General features: G+C 30.7%; 1 protein-coding gene across 3 annotated transcripts in view; it reads right to left on the reverse strand.

The window, feature by feature from the left end:
• Window positions 1–620: 620 nt before the first annotated feature.
• PGAP1 (GPI inositol-deacylase) overlaps window positions 621–25203 on the reverse strand; it is a 127965-nt gene continuing 103382 nt past the window's right edge. The window contains exons 21-23 of one of the 3 annotated variants that reach the window (XM_035369072.2): window positions 19313–19475; window positions 12741–13000; window positions 621–961 (exon numbers count right to left, since the gene is read on the reverse strand). In XM_035369072.2, the coding sequence (XP_035224963.2) occupies window positions 943–961; window positions 12741–13000; window positions 19313–19475 (442 nt within the window). In that variant the 3' untranslated portion in view covers window positions 621–942. Of the gene's footprint in view, window positions 11687–12740; window positions 13001–19312; window positions 19476–25203 lie in introns of all 3 variants that reach the window. The other 2 variants (XM_035369073.2, XM_035369071.2) reach the window with 2 other exon arrangements.

The following is a 25203-nucleotide window of genomic DNA, read 5'->3' on the forward strand; positions in this document are numbered from 1 at the left end:
ATCTCAAGCCTATAATACAGACTGCTTGTTGCCAAGAGTGAAACATGGCGGGGGTTCTGTCATGGTTTGGGCAGCCATGTCGTGGTTCTCTGCTAGCCCCATGATAACTGTGTCAGGGCATATGACTGGCATAACTTATGTGAACATTTTGGCCGATCAAGTTCATCCCATGGTACAAACTTTGTTCCCCGATGGTGATGGTGTCTTCCAAGACGTCAAAGCCCCTGTTCACACAGCTCACATTGTCCAGGACTGGTTTTCTGAGCACGAGGATGAGTTGTCCCATCTCCCCTGGCCACCACAGTCACCAGACCTGAATATTATCGAACCTTTGTGGTCTACATTGGAACGGAAAGTGCGTTCTCGTTATCCTTCGTCAACATCGTTATCTGAACTTGCCACCGTTTTTCATGAAGAATGGTATAATATTCCCTTGGCAAACATACAGGAACTGTATTTATCCATTCCGAGAAGACTGCAAGCTGTTTTGGATGCCAATAGGTTTCCTACACCATATTAAGCAAAGAAACATGTTTTTTTAAAGGTGTTTCCATATTTTTGTCCAACCCCTGTATATTGAGTACTGTGATGTATTATGTGAGAAAATATAAATGCAGATACTATATTTTTGAATAAAATTTAATATATACATCATTCACACCTCCATGAACACAATAAATAAGTTATAAATTTTTTTAGTTTAAAAGAAAATTCAAAATATGCATGAGTATACAAGGCTTAATTTGTGACTAGATTCAATACATATACAATTGGAATAGAAAAAACAAGTAATTATTCAATTAAATTAAGTGCTATAATTTAAGAAACTTTAAATTACATATTTGAAGAATATTGCAAAAAATGCATCTTCATAATCTTCTTTTTTACAAACGTTATAACTTATATTTTCCAACAGGTTTCAAACCATGAGATTTGTAAAATCTAACATACATTTCTCTGCCTAAAATGAAAATCTGAATGAAATTACGAAGCAATATATGTAGTTAAATAACTCAATAATTAAGATGACGATGAAGTAATTGATTATGTATTTATAACACAATAATTAAATCTTGATACTTCTAGTAACAGCATCAACCATTATAAGACTAAAAATAATTCATTTTTTTACCATAGTGTCTTTATGCAATACAACGTCTTTTACATGATGTTACTAGGATAAATGTGTTTCGGATAATTCACAGAAAGAATTATTTGTTAAAAAAATATGAAAGAGTTTAAATTTTAACAGTCACCCAAAAAGGCTCTTAAGTTTAATATGGCTTACAGCACAGATTATAAACTGAGATAGCTCACGTGGAATAGCGAAACATTTTATAAACATTACAGGACACTAGTTGAAAATACATTTAGACTAACATGGGAATGATATATATCTTTTGGATATTTGAAAAGTGATAAAATATAAAATGCAATTCTATAAAAATATTTAATGTTTTAAATTATACACATCATGTATTAAATGCACTTTTATTTAATTCAATCCGAATAAAAAGGAAAGACAAACTACTACTTTTACAAAAAGCAACTATTGTTTTTAAATAGCTTAGTCTGTCAATCAACAACAGACAGATTAAATTTGAAAGATAAATATCTTATTTTTTACCGAATGGCAACAGACTCGAAAGGAAAGTGAAATAATCTAAAATTGTGTTTCGAGATTAATAACTTCTAAGGCTTTATATATATAAATATGTATGTAATAATTCTGCAGATGAAAACACCAATTAACTTTTTAATCATGGCTGGAGTGATGTTGGATATGGCATACATGCATATGTAATATATATATATGTTACCGTGAAAGACCGAAATTGGAGAATGTCGACTTTCACCGGAGAATGTCAACATTCACCAAATACGTTGGTGAAAGATCGAATATTTCTTTACATTCTTGTACATTCAGACCCTCACCGGTGTAGGTCAACAATCACAGATATGCTCTGGTGTAGGTCGAAAAGAGAGGAGTATATGTACACGCTGCCATTCCAAAAGGAAGTGTTCCACAAATAAATGCAGTTGTAAAAGCAAGGGCCTCTTGTGCAATTCAAAGTGTCATAATAGTTTAAGTCGTTGCAACAAATAAGATTTGAATCACATAATTTGGTAAGTTTATAACTTCTATTATTTTCCTTTCTCACTTTGAATGTACTGTGTGTTTTAAGTTCGTATGTTCTTATTCTGAGTCTCAAGTGCCCTTTTTCGCGAATGAATCACGCAGAAGGAAATATAATATTCTCATATGCTCAACATTCACCATTAGTACATGGTGAATGTCGACATTGACCGGTGTAAGTCAGAAATAAGAGTATTTGGAAAATATTTCGGACATACACCAAGCGACATGTGAATGTTGACATTCACCGGTGACATTCTCCAGATTTCGGCGTTTCACTGTAACATATATATTATAAGTAAGGTTGTAAGAACAAATGAGAAAAGACCAATTTAGGTCAAAATTTTGCGAATTGTGCAGCAAAATTAAGGAAATTAGAAGATAAATTTTAGTAAGCACACCAAAAAGTTACCAAAAACTGTAACTCTGAGAAGACTCCAATATAAGCATATTTAGTTACTATGAAAAATGTGATTAGCAATAGTACCTTAATTTTAATTTGGGTTATTTCCCCTCTCTATTCTAAGAACAGTAATAACATTTTTGAATGGCGTCATTTCGAGACTAATCCATGTCCTCTGATTCTTACATAATGCTGGTGATCTAAATGGAACTAAAACTCACACAGCCAGTAATAAGTTTACAACATTATTAATTATCCAGTCAAATGCACTGATACTTCATTCTGAATTTAGATTTCATCTTGAACACAATGTACTTGCTTTTTGCACTTCGGCCCAGATAGAGTGTTTTTGCTGCCTTCCTCTCTACTGCAAAACAATATCAAAAATGTAATTGTTCTGCAACAAGCACTATAAATGGTGCCCGGTGAATTCTGGCTGTAAAATGTTGAACTACAATAAAAGAAATACGATTTAAATCTGCTATGACTATGTCTTACAGCATCTGTATGATTTCAAGGTTTCTTCTTCATTATGGATCAATATCTCAATGATGTACCATAAATTTATTCCAAATTATGCAAAAATTAGAGCGCCTCTAACAGCTTTACTTAAAAAAGATTCTCCGTATAAACGGACACCTGAATGACAAACAGACTTTAAAAATTTAAAAGATGTCTTAATTTCCAGACTTATTTTAACTCTTTTTAACCCCAAATGTCCCTCTCGTGTACCTGTAAATACATCTAAAGAAGCTGTTGGCACAATTCTAAAACAAGAGCTCTCTCATTGTAGTTCACATCCTATAACTTTCCATTCTTAAAAATTAAGGTCTTATGAGAAAAATAATGCAGTCATAGAATTGGAATGTTTAGTCACTGAATATCTCATTAACAAATTTTATTGGTATTTATTCGCATGAAAACCGTTTTACAGTACATATTATCATGGTGCCCTAGTTTAACTTAAAAATATAAAACATCCTACTGGCTATCTAATTTATAATAATTTTGCAGAAGAAGCTTCTGAAAAATTATTTTACTGCAAAATAAACTGACTTTTAATCATGGCCATAATGGTGATAAATGTGGCATACATGCAAACTGCGTTATGACCAGACAGAATTTTGGAGCAACTACAAATACTTGGATAATCATAACACAGCTTTATTTCTTGATGACTATTAATTACTATTAAGACATATTTACTAAATTAATACTCTATTATGGATGCTGTAAGTGCCATGCACTTCTATAGAAACTGTTCACATTTTAAAGATACAGCCAAGAGAAGGGACGTGGGTTATTCAGGCAGGAGGAAACTTGGAAAAGAGAATGCATATAAAACAGCTGGAGTATTTATAGGCATCACTCATTTGTTTCAGTTTTAAATGGTGATCGGACAGAAGCCTTTTGTGTTGTGAATTACTGCTGGTGAAATAATGATGCAAATGGTGCAATACAGATTCTTCAAATGAAGACGTAGCAAAAATAAAAATAGGAAATTAAAAGTGCTATTGACAATTAAGTGAGAAATTTGTTAGTAATTTTCTTTCATATTTTATACCTTAATATATATATATATATATATAATAATAATAATTCTATAAAACGTTTAATGTTTTAGTTAGCTATCTCATGAATTAAATGCATATTTAATTGAATAAGATTCAAAAAATTAAAAAATAACATTCTTAAGAACTGCTTTGATTGCTTTTATTAAATAGCTTAGTTTGTTCATGAATAGGACAAAAATTAAATATTAAAGAATAATGTGTTACGTTTTTCTGAATGAGAACAGACTCGAATGAAAACTGAAAAACAAAAAGGTCGTGTTTTCACACTAATAGCCTTTCTGGGCTAGAAAAGAAATGATTAAATTTCATACGTTTTGTATATCTAACTCGAATGAAAACTGAAAAACACAAAGTCATGTTTTCACACTAATAGCCCTTTTGGGCTAAAAAATATGAACAAACATATGAAACGATTACATTTCATATGTTTCGCATATCTATGTTTTTCAGTGGGGGAAAAGATTAAATTTCTCTTTTTAAAGCTATAACCCTGATTTTGATTATATATATATAAAAAAAAAAGCAGATTGGGAATTTTTTCAAAGCAGATTAAATTTTTCCTTTTTCCTGTAATTCGTAACTTAAAAAATTACTCATCCAAAGTCACTAAGATACTAATAAGCTGAAAACTCACATAAACTAATGGTTCCATTTTCAAATGCATGATAAATAAACAAAACTAATAAAAAAATTTAGACTTTCATAAAATAAATTAATGGGAGGGAAGGAAAACTTTATAATACAATAAATAATCTTAAATTCTACTTTCATAAATTGGCTTCTGAACTATTAACAATTACAATAGCAAATTTTCTCATAATAGAAAGTCATCTAAGATGGACTTCACTAAAAGATACAATACTTCCATTTTTAGTTTACCAACTGCTTACATGGCCAGTTGCCTAAAATAGTCATCATAAAAAGAAAAACTATACAATGATTTTAATAACTCCAGCTAGTATAATATCATAGAAATATTTCATACTTTAATTAGACATCTCATGATTTCAATGCATTTTTTCCTGAAATCATTCAGATTAAAATGTAATTCTTAAGAACTGTGGTGATTGCTTTTAAATTGCTTGGTTTATTGTGTTATAACAGGTTAAATATCTTAGCTTTACTGAACAGCAACACAGTATTGTATGGAAGAAAAAATATTTGGGCAGTGACAATACACTACTTTTAAACAGCTGAGTTTGTTAATTGAAACTAATAATAATATAATTAATCAATTACTTTTACAAAATGGCAACAGTCTGGTGCACTAGAGATACTTTTTTTTTCAAACAGTGTTGCCATATCTTGCTTTCAAACTGTTGAGTTTATTAATCAAAAACTTATTAAATTAGCACAAAATATGAAATTAATAAAAAAATTCAAAATTTGAGCTTTTAGGTGCAAATGTTGCAGTGGAGGACTACATGTGTTCAGAATTTGGTGGCTCTAGTAACATACATGCATACAGATTCTACATTATTTAATAGAAGAGACATATCAATCCAGAGCTTATTTATTTTCAGGAACTTCTTTTGATACAGCTATAGAATAACTTTTGATATACGTGTAGAAATTTTACTTGACAGACTCCATCAATGAATACGTGTACTTGAAATTCATTGCCTGAAGAGATATTTATTTATTTATTTAATTTTCACATACAACAGTTAAGATTAATTATCTATATTATCTATTTTGTTATGTGTATATAAATAAAGAGACAGTAAAGTGTCAATTTAAAATGAATCTAACAAAACTCATTGATTTCACTTTTTTCTTCCTGCACTGTTAATGTCAAAATTTCAGTCAGGTGAAGTTCAATTAAACAGAGATTTAACAGCCATTAATTATAACGTTAATAAAATGTAATAGTTGAAATAAGTAAAAATACCAAAAAGATTGTTAAGTTTTCTAATAGTATATTGTAAAATAGTGTTAATAACATACATTTATTCAAATACAGAATTTCAACAATTTCTTTTTAAAAGTACCTTAGAAATTTTTCAAAATTTTAGTTGAAAACACATATACATTTTTAAACAATATATACACTTAAACAAGGGAATTAATCCACTTATCACGATTCTCTCTGAAGTGAAGAAACACAAATAAATAATTGCAAAAACATATCACAGAACGATCTTGTGAAAAATGAAAGCAATGGTATAACTCCATGAAAACTGTGAAATTAAAAAAAAAAAAAAAAAAAAAAAAAAAAAAAAAAAAAAAAAAAGGTAACAAAAACTGAAAAACAAATCAGAAGAATTGTAAAGATATGTTAAAATACAGAAAGAATCTATAAGATAATTTCAATGAATATTTCTTGAACGATAAAACAGGAATGATTTTCTTTCTTTAAATAAAAGCCACAACTTATATACAGTACTAATAAGAAATACTTATAACACAAACACACTTGAAAAAAAAAAAGTTTCAAATAAAATTATTGAAACCATTATTTTTTTAATCACACACATTGGAACTCTTAAATTTTCGAAACAGGGACAGTTCTATGAAAGTATTTCCAATATCCAAATTTGTGCTAAAAGAAAATTATCAATTAGATACCTAAATTTAAACTCTTCATTATGCTTGCAGATGATAATTTATGGCAAGTAAATGCAATTTATTTTTTATAGAATAAATTTTGAAAGAAAGGAAAATGAAGCTCATATATAATCAGTATTATTTTCTATAATTTTAAAATAGGCCTATATCAAGAAGATAAATGAAAGTATTTCCAATATCCAATATGTGCTAAAAATTATTTATTAAATGCCTAAATTTAAACTCTTTAACTATGTTTGCAGATGATAATTTATGGCAACAATTGCAATTTATCTTTCATAGAATGAATTTTGAAAGCCAGGAAAATGGAGCTCATTAATGAGCACTGTTGCATTATGATTTTCTGTGATTTTAAAATAGGCCTATATTAAGAAGAATGCCTTTGATGTCTACAGTTAGCATAAGGAAACGAAGTTCCATCTGCTGCAAGTGCATTCAGGTAATTTAGAAAATTTCGTAGAACTTGAAAGAACATCCAAATACAGTCGAACACTGCTGTAATGAAGCTGTATCAGGGGACCAAGAAAGCTTTGCTCTGTCCAATCCAATAAGAAAAATGGATTATCTCACAAAAACGTGTAAAAAACTGAATGATGAATAATGAAAAATACCTGACCAATATCATCACATCTACGGAAAAAAAATCTTTTTAAGATTTAATTGCAATTATTATCAAGCACAATTATTAAATTTGCTGTTCCTTCTTTTCCTAATTTCTTTTTCCAATCTCTCCAAAATTTTTAACAAAATCATTGGCTTTTCGTCTGAAGCATTTGTTCAAATATTGCAAGATTATGACTTTTTTTGAATGGTAAACCATTTCAGCAATGCTTTCCCAACATGCCTAGGCTCTGACTTTTTGAATTTTCTCTATATATCCATATTTTCCCCATGACCAGAAATTATAGAGATCCAATTTTTTCATAAGATACCAACTGTAGAATGGATAAAGTGTACATATGGATCCATTTTGTATTTTTTCAATAGTGTATGAATTATCTTAAATTCAGAAACTTTACACTTACAGCTGGTTATGTAGATGAATTCTTGAAACTGAAAAAGCACAAAGAGTTTGGTCAAAGAATACGCAAGAGTTTTGTTCTTCTGAAAACAATTAAAACGGAAGATAATTTCATCACTGGCACATCTATTTTCCCCTCTGAATGGAAGGCACTATTTTGTCTTTTTTTTTTTGACATTGTTCACTCCTAAGGCCAGAAGTGGTGGCCATTTAATTGTGGAGGCAATTTATAGGTGACCACCGTTACCTCCTATGAAGGGACGAACAATTACAACCATGTCTTCTCCGGGATTCAAACTGGGCCTTCGGTAGTCAGCTCCCCTAACCACTACACCATCTGGGCGGCAGTGTCTTATCTAATGTCCAGTAACAACATAATAATTTTCACCAAGATACATAGGATTACAAAATAAAAATTTAATAATCTTTGTAAAGAATATCTGTTTTGCAAAAAAATAAAGAATGCAAAACTCTATTTGGTGGGTAGAATTTGTGGAGCATTAATACACAAAAAAACGAACAGTTGCGGATAAAAAATTTTCAATTCCTAACAGAAGAACCAAATGTAAAGTTGGAAGTTGGTACGATTCACTATATCCTCTTGCTTTGAATAGAAAAATATTTCAGAATTTCCATCATTGCTTCGGCCTTGAACAGAGTTCTACCAACTCAATCAAAGAATTTGAATGGAATTAGAGAAACCATTCTTCTTCTTCTTCTTTTTTTTTTTTTTTTTTTGTTGTTCAGTGATCAGTACACTATAAGCTATCCCAAGATATTCTTATCATAATTCCACATTCTCCTAGAGTTGGGTGTCACATCTGTCTCACATAGCCTTTGTTTAGAACAAAGAGAAAAGTCAGGGTGAAAATAACGTAAAGTTGTTTTCCTTTATTAATGGGGTGTGGATTCTAATATCCTAAATGTGATTGACTTTAAAAGTCAGTAATTTTTTTATTAAAACTTGCAGTTCCTGGCATTACAAAAAAAAAGTTTGATGGAAGGTATTCATAAAATTCCATTATATCCAAATTTTCATACTCCTGGAGGCTAGGAAATTGAATGGAACGTATATGTTCATTCATTGTATCCAGAAGGTTTGTTCATTATACAGTCAGAAGTCGTTAATCCGGACTCGTCGGGACTTCGGCGATTCCGGATTATCGATTTTTCCGGATTATAGATCATCAGTTTAAATATGGTAAGATGGCATGCAGAAATTATAAAATTAAAAATATGAAACCGTAATTAATGAAATAAAGAACAATTATGATCTAAAGGGTATCAAAATTTACAAAAAAAAAAAAAAAAAGCTTCATATTTATTTGTTTACTTTATTAATAAACATTTCTTTCAATGTAAGTTGTTTAAGTTGCTTCGTTTTTTATGTGATAATACTTTCCCTTTAATTGTATAAACAGACATAATTTCTTGTTCAGTTACAAAGTTCCGCTGTTCAAGTCCTATAATTGCTGTGTCGTGAATACCGACTAATTCGTCAATCGAAATTTTGTCGTTTTCAAAAACATCTGTGTCACTTTCTTCACTATTGGAAGCGAATTATAATGACGAGGAATTTGATTTAAATCATATCAAAGACGGAGTACATCGAGATAAAATACTACATTTAGTAAGGAATTATAAGATAAATAAAATAAAAAAATCTGCCCTGAAGATAAGGATAGTGCTGACAGATCAACTTCCAATTCATCGCGCGCCGAGGCGTCCCCCCTCCCCCGCCACAGATCAGCGTGAAATTGATAAACAGATTCCGGAATGGTAAATAAACACAGGATATGCCTTTATCCATTTTTTGCAGCAATTCCACTGTTTGTTTAATGGACTTTGAAACATACTTTCGCTTTGTAGATCTTTTACATATTAGTAAATATATATCAGAAATTCTATTTAACATAATCGAAAGTTTAAGCTTACTTTTATAAAATTGCTCTAGCAGTCTGCAAAAAATAATAAGCCGGATCCAATTCGAAGATTAAGGAACAACGCAATCTGCAACATTAACTGAATTAGATAATTTTTACCTTATACCGTCCGTTATACATTAAACGCGCATTCGTAAACGTATTTTGCGCATGTGCAGACCTATATTCGCAGACGTAAAGGTCTTATGCGCATGCGTCAACGCAACGCATGCGCAGAAAGTTTGTAGCTTTGAGGTCCGGATTATAGATCATTCCGGATTATGGGTGTCCGAATTAACGACTTTTGACTGTATAACATTATTGTATCAGAGTATATAACATTATTGTATCCAGAGGTTTGTTCATTACTATATTATTAGTAAGACAGATTCATTATAGCAGGGTTCAACTGTAAATATATCACAGAAATCAAATTGAAGGGAAAAAACTGAATTTGCATCAATTTTGCATATTAGACATGTTTATAGGCAAATCTTTTCATACTCAAGTCATGATATGTGATCCTGCCACTGACTTGCCAAACTGCCAATTCTGAAAACAGGTAATTTCCTCACTAACAGAGGATTTTTAATTTATTTTTCAAATTATAATAAATCTTACCAACATCATAAAATTTTAAAAATAAATTAGGATAATTTAAAAAACAACACACATTTCTTTACAATATTGATCTCATGAATTTTCTATTATATTATTAATATGCCTAATTGATCATTTTTCATGATCATTCAATAAAAGACATTTTTAACATCATATATTACATCAGCGATCTTCAGACTGCATTATATGGAACCTTGAGCTCCATGTAATTTTTCTAAGGGTTCCACAACACCAAAATTTGGAAGATATTCTGGCAATGATGTGCATTATGCTTTTAGTTAGTTTATTTATTTTTAGACGGCAGCATAAGATTGGTTATTGCTTAAATCACTTCTTTTTCCTGCCACTTTATTACAACTTCAAACAGGAAAGCAAGTTAATTTTTTATTTCAAGAGGTGACTGACTATTTCCTTGCATTATTTCCAGACCCTAATGGAAGTGATTAAAGAACATGTAAATGAAGGAAGTATTATATATTCCAATTGCTGGCAAACTCATAAAAACAAAGAATTACAAGGAGTCACTTTTCAACATTTCACAGTAAATCATAAATACAATTTTTAACCTTGTAGATGCAACATCTGGTGCAAATACCCAGAAATAGAACTATGCAGTGGCATAGCTAGAGGGGAGTAAGGGGATACTGGTTCCTGGTACAGCATTTGGGAGGTGTCAAATTGATGTTATGAATTTTTAGAATGAAATGTTTTCCCATCTTGACAAACGACAAGAGGCACAAAATCTTCAGCTGTTCCCAGGTGCTGAAAATTCTAGCTACAGCTGTGAGACTATGATGTGTGGCCAAATGGCAAAACAAAAGGGATTGACTCATCAACACTTATTCATATTTAGGAGAATTTATGAGGTAGCAATATGTGGGATAACTAAAGTATCTGATTCTTTAATAGTAACACTTGCCTTCAGAAATGTAAATGAATGCTATGTCTCCAAAGAAAAATAAATATTATTTCAGGTTAAAGGTAAGTAAATGTTAATAATTGTTAAATAAATGTTATTTATTATGTTCATATATATATTATTTTTAATTTTTCAGAATGTTTTCTAATATTCGCTAAATCATTTAAAAATTTTACTGATCTTCACATCAATAAAGTTTGAAGACCACTGCATAATATTATGTAGTTCAGCTACATATTGAATTTTCACACACCGCATATCAGTAAGTTCGGTAAATTTGTTTTCACAGGATCACTGGGGGAGGAGGATTGGCAAATTTTTAATGGAAAAAATTGTTGTTCACTTATTAATCATACTTAATTGGTAATGGTCCGTGGAAATATGCAAATGTCTGCTGCACACAAATTATGACAAAAGTGAGACAGATGTAATACAGAAGTCTGAACACGGATTTTATCCCGTATAAGGTAGCTACGGTGGCAATAATGTGAATGGCATGGGATGCACTCTCGTACTTCAGCCTGCAAAATAGTTAGAAACATTTCAATTACCCATTTGTATAGCGAATGGAGATATAAAAATTTAGACATTACATGTTAAAATGATTATATTACTACCAAAATTAACAGAAAGCAGTACCTTTGCTATTTTGTACAGTTCATGATAGTAACATAAAACTTGTACACTTGTGGCAAAAGTGAACCATGCAACAACTACAACTTTTTGGTGTTGCCAGATTGTGTGATTTTTCCTAAATTTGCTGCCTCTGACAAATCTGTGTTCCTAAAACTTATCTCTATGAAATTGTATTAATTTTCTGCTGCTCTGTGATTTTCTTACTCTGCTTTTGTTATCTTAATTTTTTTAATATATCATAAAATGTGTGAATGTTAATATACTATCTCTATTAAAATTTAATTGTAATAAAAAGTAACATATTAATTAGGCTTAAATAAAAGTTAGCAATCTTGTAACTGTCACCAACAACTGCATGAGCACTAGTCACCAGCGTTTCCAACTGTTTGATTATTTGGATTTTTTAATTTTTTGGTAAACTGTAAAGAAGAGTTCAAAGTCAGATTATAGCTGCTGTGTTAACTTAAGTATGAATTATTAGTAACATAAAAAATACACCACCACCTTTGGAAATTCTTAGCTTAAAATAATTAGGCTTGAGAATTAATGAAAAAGAATGAAAACAGACAAGAGAAAAGCTTATTGCAATCTAAGTAACTGTGAAATGAGGGCATATAAAAAATAAAAAACAAACTAAAAACAATTAGTACAACAATGTACAACTGAGAAATCAAAGGAAGAAATGGATATTTAAAAAATGGAAAATCAGGCATTATGATTTTAAGATTTTCATCAAGAATAATGTGCATAATTAACACAACCAAGAATCAAATCACAGTCCTTAACTTATGACACCCAAAGATTGAATTTGTGATGACATCAAAGTTATGTGATTGCGTATGATTTTGTAAACCTATGATATCAACCAAGTGATGAATCACATAAAAATATCATGCCATCTCTTATTTACCTATATAATATAATTAAATCAAAGCTTACCTGTTTAAACATGGAGTAGGTAACTGCCATAAAAATGATGAACTGACTATCAAAAGAAGACACGGCAAACAATATGGATCATTTGGGACTCTGAGTGAGTACTCCAGGCTTTTCAACCAGGAAATGAAGCTGGGAGACACCAAAACAGTTACGAGTATCCATAACAGAAGTAGAGTGAAATGAAAATACCACCTAGATGTTCCTAAATTAGAACCGCGTCGCTCTTCTTCTGCTTTGCATCTTGCATGCATAGTGAGCACCTATGAAAAAGATGTATAAAATTATTTATCAGACATACTTAATGTTTAATATATTTATGTAGGCAAAGGGTAAATATTTGCTCAGATGTTAAGCATCATAAAAATCACTTATCACTAAGTCTCAAAAATCATTTATTACAAGCATTAGTATAAACCCTTAAGTATGAGTTCATGGAAAAATATTGGTAATTACAAGGGATATTATATTAATATTAATTCAAGGGGCAAATATTTGCAAATTTATCTGAAAGTTAAATATCACACAAATCAATGAAGTCGTTACGAGTTTTAGTATAAATTCTTATGCACATGCAAGGAGTATTACGTATATACAAGGGTAAATATTAATAAATTTACCTAAATGTTAAGTGTCATAAAATGACTTCAGCCAATTTAAGTTTTAGTATTAACCCATAAGACCGAGTGCATGAAAATATATTAGTTAATTAAACGGGCAAACATTTGTAAATTTACCTGAATTTTCAGTGCATTGAGAAAAATTAGCAAAAGCAAGGAGTACTATATCAATATTAGTAGATGCAAAGGGTAAATATTAGTAAATTTCATCTGAATGCTCAGTATCATAAAAATGACTTCAGTATCAAAAGTTTTAGTACTAATTCTTTAGTACATATGTGGATAATAAAATATTCATAAATTCAAGAGATGACTATTTACCTGAACATTAAATTGTCCAAAAATCACTTATATCATTAGTAATTTTTAGTATTAACACTTAAGAACAAGTACATTAACAAACATTAGTAAATGCAAGGAGTAAATATTTACCCATATGTTAAGCATCATAAAAATCACTTAAGTATTAACCCCAAAACATGTGTTTATAAAGGAATATTAGTAAATAGAAGAGGCATCATATTAATAACAGTAAATATATTGGACAAATATTAGTAAATTGATTTGAACACATAGTGTCAGAAAAATCATTTAAGTCATTGTAAGTTTTAGTATTATATCTTAAGCACATCAGAGCATTATGAAAGATTAGCAGATCCAAGGGGTAAATATTCATTTGCACACAGCTGTCATAAAACGAAGTCATTAATGTTTGATTATTAACTCTTAAGCAGATGAGTGCAATATGAAATGTTACAAAATTTGAAGAATAAATATTTACTCAAATGTTAAGCATCATAAAAATAATTCTAATCATTAGTAAGTATATGAATGCATAAAGAAATATTATTAAATGCAAATATATTAATATTGGTAAATCATCTGAAGAGTTAGTGGCATAAAAATCACTTAAATCACTGCTAGCTTTAGCATCACTTCAACCCTTAAGCACATCAGGACATTTTGGAATATTAATAAATGCAAGAGTAATTTTTTTTTAATGTAAAATGTCATAGAGATGTGAGGATGCTTGTGTTATATTTCATTCAGAAAGATATTCAGTGTGTGGTAAAATTGCTTTTCCTTAATAAATTACTTCCAAGAAAATAAGTGGCACTGAAATATTTTTTATTTATACCACGCAATAAATGACCTTGAAAGGTACATTGATAACCAAGGCACAGGATAATGTACTCTTTTTTTTTTATTTTACACTGCTTTTCTGTTTGAAATACTTTTTTATTTGAAATTGAATTTTGAGTAATTTATAGATGCACTTATGGGTGAAAAACCACATAACAAAAAATTATTTTAAATTATTACAGATTAATGAATTATGAAATGTGAGGATATTTGTTGACTGATCTGTCTGATGGAAAGGCATTAAAAAATGGCAGCACATAAAATAGATAACATGTTAAAATAATGTGATGAATTACATCCATGAAAGGAAATAAGTAACACTGAAATCGTTTTTATATATGCCATGCAATAAATAATCTTGAAAGTAACACTGATAGTCAAGGCACAGGATAATGTATTTGATTGTTTATACGAAACTGTTTCTAACTGGAGTACTTCATGGATGTGCTTATGGGTAAAAAACTATAAAACAAAATAATATTTCAAATTATTATATATTAATGAATTATTTAATTCATAAAATGTGACATTTGTTGACTTTCAACATTTATTGCTTAAATTTAAAATTTTAAACATCCAAAACTTTACAGAAATTGTAAAAAATTACAATAATCTTTTTTTGTCAAAAAAAATTTCAAATAAAATTGAAATTAATTTTTTATATTAAAACAATTAAAATAGAAGTTATAACATTGCTTTTGCATTTACATTCAAAAAAGTGCTATGAAAATGTGAGAACTTTAGCTCCTTGTCCCCTGTAGCAGCCTTCGCAACAGGAAACAGCACTGGTGCATTTCAGGCTCAAGAAAGTGCGATTTGTTGCCAAATGTTTTAAACGAATCCACGAAAACTGAATCAATTATGAAAGACATTAAATTGGCAATTCAATCAACCAGTTGCTTAATAATAAAAATATATAGACAGAATTTAATATAAATTTTTCATTTATAATACAGTCAAAAGTCTTTAATCCGGAATGATTTAACGTCCATAATCCGGAATGATCTATAATCCGGACATCAAAGCTACAAGCTTTCTGCGCATGGGTAAATGCATAATGCGTTTACGCATGCGCATAAAACCTTTACGCATGTGCATAATACGTTTACGCATGTGCGTTTAATGTATAACGAACTGTATAAGCTAAGCTAAAATTATCTAATTATCTATTTCAGTTAATGTTGTAGATTGTGTTATTCCTTAATCTTCTAATTGGATCCGGCTTATTATTTTTTGCAGACTGTTAGAGCACTTTTATAAAAGTAAGCTTAAACTTTCGATTATGTCAAAAAGAATTTCCAAAGGATCTATAAAGCGAAAGCATGTTTCGATGTCCATCAAACAAAAAGTGAAATTAATGCAAAAAATGGATAAAGGCATATCCTTTGTTTCTCTAACCATTCTGAAATCTTTTTATCAATTTCATGCTGCTCTGCGTGGAGGAGGGGGACGATGCGGCACGCCATGGACTGGAAGTTGATCTGTCAGCACTATCCTTATCTTCAAGGCAGATGTTTTTATTTTATTCGGCTTATAATTCCTTACTAAATGTAGTATTTCATCTCGATGTACTCCATCTTTGATGTGATTTAAATGAAATTCCTCGTCATTATAAATATCACGAATACACATCAAATAGTTTTCTGGTTGCAATTTTCTAATTTTGACTATGCGTAATGTATGCTTTACGCATGCGCGCATTGAAAGAAATGTTTAATAAAGTAAACAAATAAATATTAAGTTTTTTATTTTGTAAATTTTGACACCCTTTAGATCATAATTGCTCTTTATTTCATAAATTATGGTTTCATATTTTTCATTTTATAATTTCTGAATGCCATCTTACCGGATTTAAACTGGTAGATGTATAATCCGGAAAAACTGATAATCCGGAATCCCCGAAGTCCTGACGAGTCCGGATTAAAGACTTTTGACTGTAGTACATAATACAATTTTATCAGCAATTTATTAAAAATAATAAAATAATCAATAGAACTTATTTAATACATACATTAATTATCATATTTAATACAGTTATGTAATAAACTTATTTAAAATAATGACATACATAAATATGCCAGAATATTTTATTTATTATTTGAATTTTTTAACAATTTATTAAAAAAACACATTATATAAGCATGTATTAAAAGCTTGACCATCCCAAAAGCTCAGGAAATGTCCATTTCTGGATACATGAAAATTCTGGATAGTTGAATGTATAAAAAACCGAATTCACATTAGAAAAGGAAAATAAATGGTGAAACGTTTTCCACTAAAATTAAAATAACAATCATCTTACTTGTTACCCTCTTGAATATAAAAAGCCTACATTTTAAAATTATATAAAATTTCCAGGGAAGAAAGAAGGAATGTATTTCAGACATAAAAATCAACATATTTCATAGACTTCAAACATAAAAGGAAAACATATATGATTACAAAATCCTGCCAAACATAAAAGCTGGCAGAAATGTCTCCGATCAACATTCGAGCAGAAGTTTAAACGAAGAGATAATTCTTTAATTAGTCAAATAATAAACGGATAGAAATTATGGATATAGCATATAAAAAACTTAAACCCCTCATCATAATTTTTCATGGTACATTGCCATTGTTTATCTGGTTGCTAAGTCACGTATCATGGCATTTTTTATGCTCAAGTTCAGTAACTTTTACAATACTTCACTACATGCTGTCCCAAATATTACTCATTTTTTACAAAGTCTGACAATAAATACAACTTATATCCTTTTTTTTTACAAAAATTAAACTTATTTATAGATAATTAAGTGAGTTTACATTAACTTAAGCAAAATGAACTTTTTATGACTGCATCCTTAAGTCATGTTCATCTATTATTGACACTCAATTAAACTGTTTGGCAACAATGTATATATGTATATATGTAACGAGCTCTAAAATTACATAACAAATCTTTCATTACTAAATTTTTCAGGGAAAAAAATTTTCTAAAATTTAAAAATATTATGGTTACTAGAGCTCTCCAGTTAGTTAAATGTCAGATAGGTGGGCTTTTAATGTACCAAAAAAAAATTTTTTTGCACACTCTTTTTCTAATGATGGAAGATTGACAATAATAAGCATACTGAATACGAGGGCTATCCAGAAAGTAGATTACGTTTTGGAATAAAAAAATAAACAAAGTATAGGAAACAAATTTTATTATATACAGATGAAAGCCACACTCAAATACTACTTTTCTACATAGTCACCATACAAATTAAGGCATTTATCGTAGCGATGTACGAGCTTGGAAATTCCTTCGTCGAAAAATTCGGCCGCCTGCGCCTTCAACCACTTCGTTACCTCTTCTTGCAGCTGTGCGTCGTCATCAAAACGCTGCATAGCCAGCCACTTCTTCATTGCTGGGAATAGGTGGAAGTCGCTCGGTGCCAGGTCGGGACTGTACGGCGGATGAGGAAACAACTCCCACTTAAAAGATTCAAGAACTTTACGAGTGACATTTGCCGTGTGGGGCCGGGCGTTGTCGTGAATCAACAAGATCTTAGAGCTCAACATTCCTCTGCGCTTGTTTTGAATTGCTCTTCTGAGTTTTTGGAGAGTTTGGCAATACCTTTGAGAGTTTATTGTAGTGCCTCTTTCCAGGAAGTCCACCAAAATTACACCTTTTCTGTCCCAAAAAACAGTCGCCATCATCTTCCTTGCCGACATTGTTTGCATGCATTTCTTGGGTTTTTGGGGAGAACTTGTGTGCCCTCACTGCATTGATTGCAATTTCGTTTCACAGTTCACATGTTTCACCCATGTTTCGTCACCAGTAACGATGCGATCGAGTAAAGAGTCACCATCCTTATGGTAAGCGTCCAAAAAGTTCAACGCTGCAGCCATTCGCTGATTTTTGTGGTCCTCTGTCAAGATTTTTGGAATCCATCTTGCACAAAACTTGTGGTAACCAAGCTTTTCGCTGATGATTTCGTGCAACAAACTTCGCGAAATTTGTGGAAAACTCAAAGAAAGTTCCGTTATTGTGAAATTTTGATTTTCACGGACTTTAGCATCGACTTTTTCGAGAAGTTCGGCGGTCACTATGCTGGGTCTCCCACTTCGATCTTCGTCGTGAACATTGGTTCGGCCATTTTGAAATCTTATGACCCACTGACGCACTCCACCTTCAGTGATAATGTTGTCCCCATACACTTCACGAAGCTGCCGATAGATTTCTATCGGTTTACAGTTTTTTGCAGTCAGAAACCTTATTACTGAGCGCACCTCGCAGCTCGCGGGATTTTCAATTAACGCAGACATTTCAAACCGTCACAGTATCTGAACGGAGCACAGCACGAACCTCTCACTAGCACGGCTAGATGCAGACTGAGCTGCGCAACGCTCTGACCCCAAGATGACCGCGCTAGCCCCGCCCCTAGCGGACACAGACGGAAACGTAATCTACTTCCTGGATGGCCCTCGTATTTTACACCGAAAAGAGATTATACTTACGCAGTGCATTTACATAGAAAAAAGTAGGATCCTTAACTACTTGATTTTCACACATTAATTATGATATTTACAAGTTAATTATGATTATTCATACATTAAAATTATGGAAAGTGATTTTCGAATATTAACATTTGATGCGCAAATCAGTAACTCATTGTTTCTTTGCTTCAATTTGCCCAGGTGCAAATTGGTAAGAAACTGTTTTTTTCTCAACAATATAGAAAGGTAACAAATCCCCTTTCTCATCAAGGCTGCTACAGAAGACAAGCACTGAATTTTATTTAAAATCTTTAGGCAAGGGAATAAAATGAAAATACCATAAAAAGGTACCTTGCATAAATGAAACACAACGGCAAAAATACAGGCAAGGGAGCCAGAGAAAACAAGAGCAGTGGCTGCCAGAAAAGAAGACCAAATAACCATTAGCTTAGAAATCCTTACTGGACCCTTTAAAGTTTGTTCTAAGGGAATTTCAGTTGCATTGAGGATATTTCTGGAAAGAGAAAAAAATCAGACAGATTTCAATGCATGCATAACTTTAATGAATGTAAAAATACAAAAAGAATGAAACCTTAAAAAGAAAAAAATTAACATTTTGTGTGTTACCTTTATTTATTAAATATCATGTTCTTCACCCTTAAACCATAAAATTCAGTTCACCAGCAATATAGCAAAATAATTTCAAAATAAGCATATCTTTAGAATTCCCAATATTCAGTCTCGCAGGCGAGAGATAAAAAGGTTCCCCCCCCCCATAGAGCAGAGCCGTGCCTACATATTTTTTCATCTGAGGCAAAACAGTAAATGTGTACCCTTGTATACAATACAATAATTCCCCCCCCCCCCCCCCGTAAAGTGTTGCCATAGCTCGCTTTGAAATCATTGAGTTCATTAATTAAAAATTCGTCAAAGTGTTACAAAATATGAAATTGATAATAAAACAAATTCCAAATTCGGGCTTTCAGATGCCCATATTGGGTGAAGGATTATGTTATTCAAAATTTGATGGCTCTAGGTACTGTTGTTTTATCACAATGTGAGAAACATACATACATTCATTCAGATTCTTCATTATTTAATTTCTTTATATATAACACAGGGCGATAATATAGGGTGGCAACAATTTAAAAAGCAAATCAATGATTATAGTGAATCGACGCAAAATACCCAAATGAAATTAATAGTTCTTCTGGGCAAATTGCCCCTTTGGACTAATAATTTTAATGAGTCCCATAAATATCATTTCATTATAATATTTAATATTTCTGATTAGACATATCATGATTTAAATGCACTTTTTGAAAATCAATGGGGTTAAAAAGCAGAACATATATTTTTTAGAACTGAGTTTATTGCTTTTTAGTCAATTGGTTTACTACTCAGTAACAGAAAGATTCAATGCAAAATTCTAAAACAAAATTAATAGCCCTTCTGAGCTAATGCGCTAACAACCAATTAATTAGGCTTTGTCCAAAAAAGAAAGGAACAATTACTCAAATACTTAATCAGTTGAAAAAAAAAAACTATCTATATAAAATTAAAAAAAGGAAGACAAAAAATTGGGTATTTATGTAGTATGCAGTTTACTGCTTTTATTTATTTCATAGATGGCACCACTAAAAGGCTTTTTTAAATATAGAACTAAATACAAATACATAAATGAAAAATGATTCCATTAATTAATTTAATAACACATTGTACTTTTAATTCCACTAAACTTAAAGGTTAAAGTTACTTATAAAAGATGAGATGGTATTTTGCGAGGTTTTTCTTTTTTGAAAAGATCGCCAAACCAGCAATATTTATCGTAACTCAGCAAACAATATCAACATTTTGAAAAGAAAACAGTTAAAGGATGATTAAAAATACAATTTACATTTAATACTATGATGCAAATAAAAAATATAAAAATGTTACATTGAATGTAATACATAACACACCGATATACTATTGTTGTTCTTCCCAGAAACACAGAGATTAATCTTTGCTTAAAATTAATTTCTGCAATTTTCTCCACAAACACAGAAAATTGCAGAAATTCACCATTGCGCACATTAAATATTACATATGTCAGAGGTTCCCTATTAATTTCGACCCAAGCACATCTTTCATCATCGTTAGAAGATCATTGCCCTCTCCTTTCCAAAACTTGAAAAATAAGCATTTACCTAGATGAAGTTTTAGCATGTTTTATAAATTAAATAAACAACAAGAGGTGTAGAAAACATTGGTAAATACCAAAACTTAAACAAAAAGTTTTTTTCTTTTAGTATATATATTCATAAATTAAAACTACATATTTAACAGTTGAATACAAGACTGACTGCATTTTCCTCTCTGAAACTATGAAATTCCAGTGGAAGGGGATTTCCTCCTTTCCCTAGTTGAGAATTTCTGACATATATTACATAGGATTTTTATATTACACACATTTTTTTTTCTCCCTATGTACCCAGGGTTCTGTGTTCACTAAAAAAATTTAAAAAATCAGAGAACTGCACAAACATTGTATCAAATACAGTTTCAACATTGCACATATTAAACATTACATATATGATACATTATTGTTGTAATATCTCACAGTATGGAAATACCTCCACGATCTCATTAATTCCATTTATCCGCTCCCCAAAAAATAAGAAATAAATAAAAACATGGTTGCCAAAATAAAATTATTATGAAACAAAGGAAAAGTAGGGTTACTAGGATAAAATCATTATCTAACACAGAAATTCTAAACTTGGCATGCTTCTTATATTAGCTCATTTATATTCGAGTAGTTTTATAAAATAAAAAATCTGAAATTCAGCATTGTGAAAAGTTTTTATCTTTTGCTAGAGGCCATTACAGATACCATTCATCACTACAATATCCTTGTGCATAACACTTTTTAATTGAAATTTCTTTTTCATTCAAGAAATTGAGAATGGGTTCTTTCAAACTTTCAAAAGAATGACCTTTTAGAGTGCAAACTTGGAGAAATGTTTCTTTAATTATAAAATTTATGGGATCTGAATTATCATCTCTTGCATTATGAACATGTCTTAAAACGACACTCATTTGATCTTTCTTTAATCTATCTCGAGTGTTGCCTAATAATAAAGAATAAAATTCAGATGCATTTATCTGGTTCACCAAAATTTGTTCTAGAACAGCACATTGAAATAATTCATTTTGCACGGTAGGGGTCAAATATTGCACTCTTCCAACTGGTATTTTGAATCTTGCTTCATAACATCGTCATATTTACTTAATAAGCTAATCTGCAATAAAAAATTGTCATTACAACTAGTATTTATATTACCACTGTGCCTACAAAAGGCTTAATTATAAGTTAAAAACTGAAATAAATTGCCCTTTTCGAATCTTTTATGAAACTCTTCAATAAATTGAAAACTGATACTCAGTCTGCTTTCAAGATTGCCAACTTTTAAAAGAGAAATATGTAAAAAATGCTTTAAGAAAAAGCTAACAACTTATTCAGAGAATAAAAATCAATTTATTCAATTTCCCCCCCCCTCATGAAATTGAGCCCAGGATGTAATTCATGATTTTCAGAACAATCGATTAATTACCCAGCCACTAGATGGTATACTGATTTATAAATTAAACATGAAATGCATATTAATTTTGGTCTTCTGTACATTTATTTTATTCAATTGTGTCTCTAAATTCTGTATGTTACATGACATATTTCTTTCCCATGTTTATTTACTTAATTTTATTGTCGATACAAAGTGCGATGAGATAAGGGATTATTGCATTACTTCTGTACTTGCTGTTGCAGTGCAACTGGTAGCACGCCCAACTAGAATTGGAAGATCCTTGGTTTGAATTTCGTATAATTTATTTTCTAGTTTTGCCAGAAAATACATAATGTCTCTACAAATACATTTCTTAAAAACAAAATCTCAATCAAGACAAACTGATGCTTTATTTATGGCCAGAATCAATGCCCCAGTTTTCACTCCTCTTAATTTTGCTGATTTAAAAGTAGAAGAAAGAAAGAGAGGTTAAATTTTCACTTCTTATTATTTTCTAGTGCAAAATTTATGTGGTTATCTTTTGCACTGAAACCCTATAAGCATGTGCTCCCACTGCTTAATTAATTTACCCCTGCCAAAAATCATCATTATTCGAAAAATAATTTTTGCTTTTTACTTCCTTTCTTAGTGTTGTAAATAATGGAGTATACTGAAAACCCCCAAGTTTTCTTTCTTCATTAATAAACAAGCACTGGTGGAACTAGGACCCAAGATCTCTAGTTACGCCAGCTGTTACTGTCATTTTCAGGTTCTTGAAATATGTCGAAAACAGAATCCCTTCTGACTGTCACCAAAATATTAAAAGGTAAACTCTTACAGTTTTCAGAAATTTAGAAATCAGATTTTGTCTTTCAGCTGCAGTTTCTTCTCAATAATATTAATATTTTATTGTGCAATTTCCAAGATACCGCCAGCAAAAATGATGGAATTATATTCTTTGGCAGACGATATGTTTTCTAATACATCCAATTTCTTCAGGTAGATTGACTTCAAATACAGTCAAAAGTCGTTAATCCGGACTCGTCGGGACTTCGGCGATTCCGGATTATCGATTTTTCCGGATTATAGATCATCAGTTTAAATCTGGTAAGATGGCATGCAGAAATTCTAAAATTAAAAATATGAAACCGTAATTTATGAAATAAAGAACAATTATGATCTAAAGGGTATCAAAATTTGCAAAAAGAAAAAGCTTAATATTTATTTGTTTACTTTATTAAACATTTCTTTCAATGTAAGTTGTTTAAGTTTTGTTTTGTTTCAGGTGATAATACTTTCTCTTTAATTCTATTAAACACACATAATTTCTTGTTCAGTTAAAGTTCCGCTGTTCAACTCCTATAATTGCTGTGTCGAGAACACCGACTAATTTGTCAATCAAAATTTTTTTGTTTTCAATAACCTCTGTTACTTTTCTTCACTATCGGAAGCGAATTATAATGACGAGGAACTTGTTTTAAATCATATCAAAGACGGAGCATATCGAGATGAAATACTACATTTGGTACGGAATTATAAGCCAAATAAATAAAAACATCTGCGCTGAAGATAAGGATAGTGCTGACAGATCAACTTCCAATTCATGCGGCGTTCCCCCCCCGCCGAGCAGCGTGAAATTGATAAACAGATTTCGGATTTCAAAACATACTTTCGCTTTAGATCCTTTACATATTAACAAATATATATCGGAAATTCTATTTGATATAATCGAAAGTTTAGCTTACTTTTATAAAATTGCTCTTACAGTCTGCAAAAAATAATAAGCCGGATCCAATTCGAGAATTAAGGAACAACGCAATCATCAACATTAACTGAAATAGATAATTAGATAATTTTAGCTTATACGTCCATTATACATAAAACGCGCACGTGAAAACGTATTCTGCACTTGTGCACACTCATATGCGCAGTCGTAAAAGGTCTTACGCGCATGCGTAAACGCTATGCACATGTGTCAACGCGGCGCATGCGCAGAAAGTTTTTAGTTTTGAGGTCCGGATTATAGATCATTCCGAATTATGGATGTCCGAATTAACGACTTTTGACTGTATAGAATTCAGATATCTGCCCACGTACTGCTTTTGTTGAATATAGATTGTGTCTATGTTATCAATGAAAGAGCAAACTGAAACTATAAAATTTGCTGAAGGAAACATCATAATAGGATAAAAAATTAAATAAATCTGAAAAAGGGATGCAAGGTGACAGTACGATTGTGAATAAACAATGCAGTGGAACGGGGAATAAAATGGGAAAAAAAAAAAAAAAAACCCGCTGGAAAACGGAACCTGGCAAAAAAATTTTCAATTTTAAAGAACAAAGAGAAGATAGTGAAGTAAAAACATTCATAAAGTGAAAATGTAAGCATAGAGAAAACAGAAAAATCAGAAGAAGCAGAACTAATGGTATATAATGTGCAAAATATATTACATAACTGCTTTTTGTTTTCAAAATGAAATGATTAGTTGCAATAAATTATGTTGCAATTTTGAACTATCTAACTGTGGCATTCAATTTTATTTCTAATTTTTATAGTATTCGAAAACAGACATAAAACTCTTTTATAATTAATAACATAATGTATTTACAAAATTTAAAATTCAATCCGTACATATAAAATATCAGAGTGGCAACAAATTTATTAATTTATTATTAGCTTTATAATATTAAAAAATG

Source organism: Stegodyphus dumicola, chromosome 3, assembly GCF_044657685.1.
Source record: "Stegodyphus dumicola isolate Sdum_Otavi_A_Nest chromosome 3, ASM4465768v1".
NCBI classification, from domain to species: Eukaryota; Metazoa; Arthropoda; class Arachnida; order Araneae; family Eresidae; genus Stegodyphus; species Stegodyphus dumicola.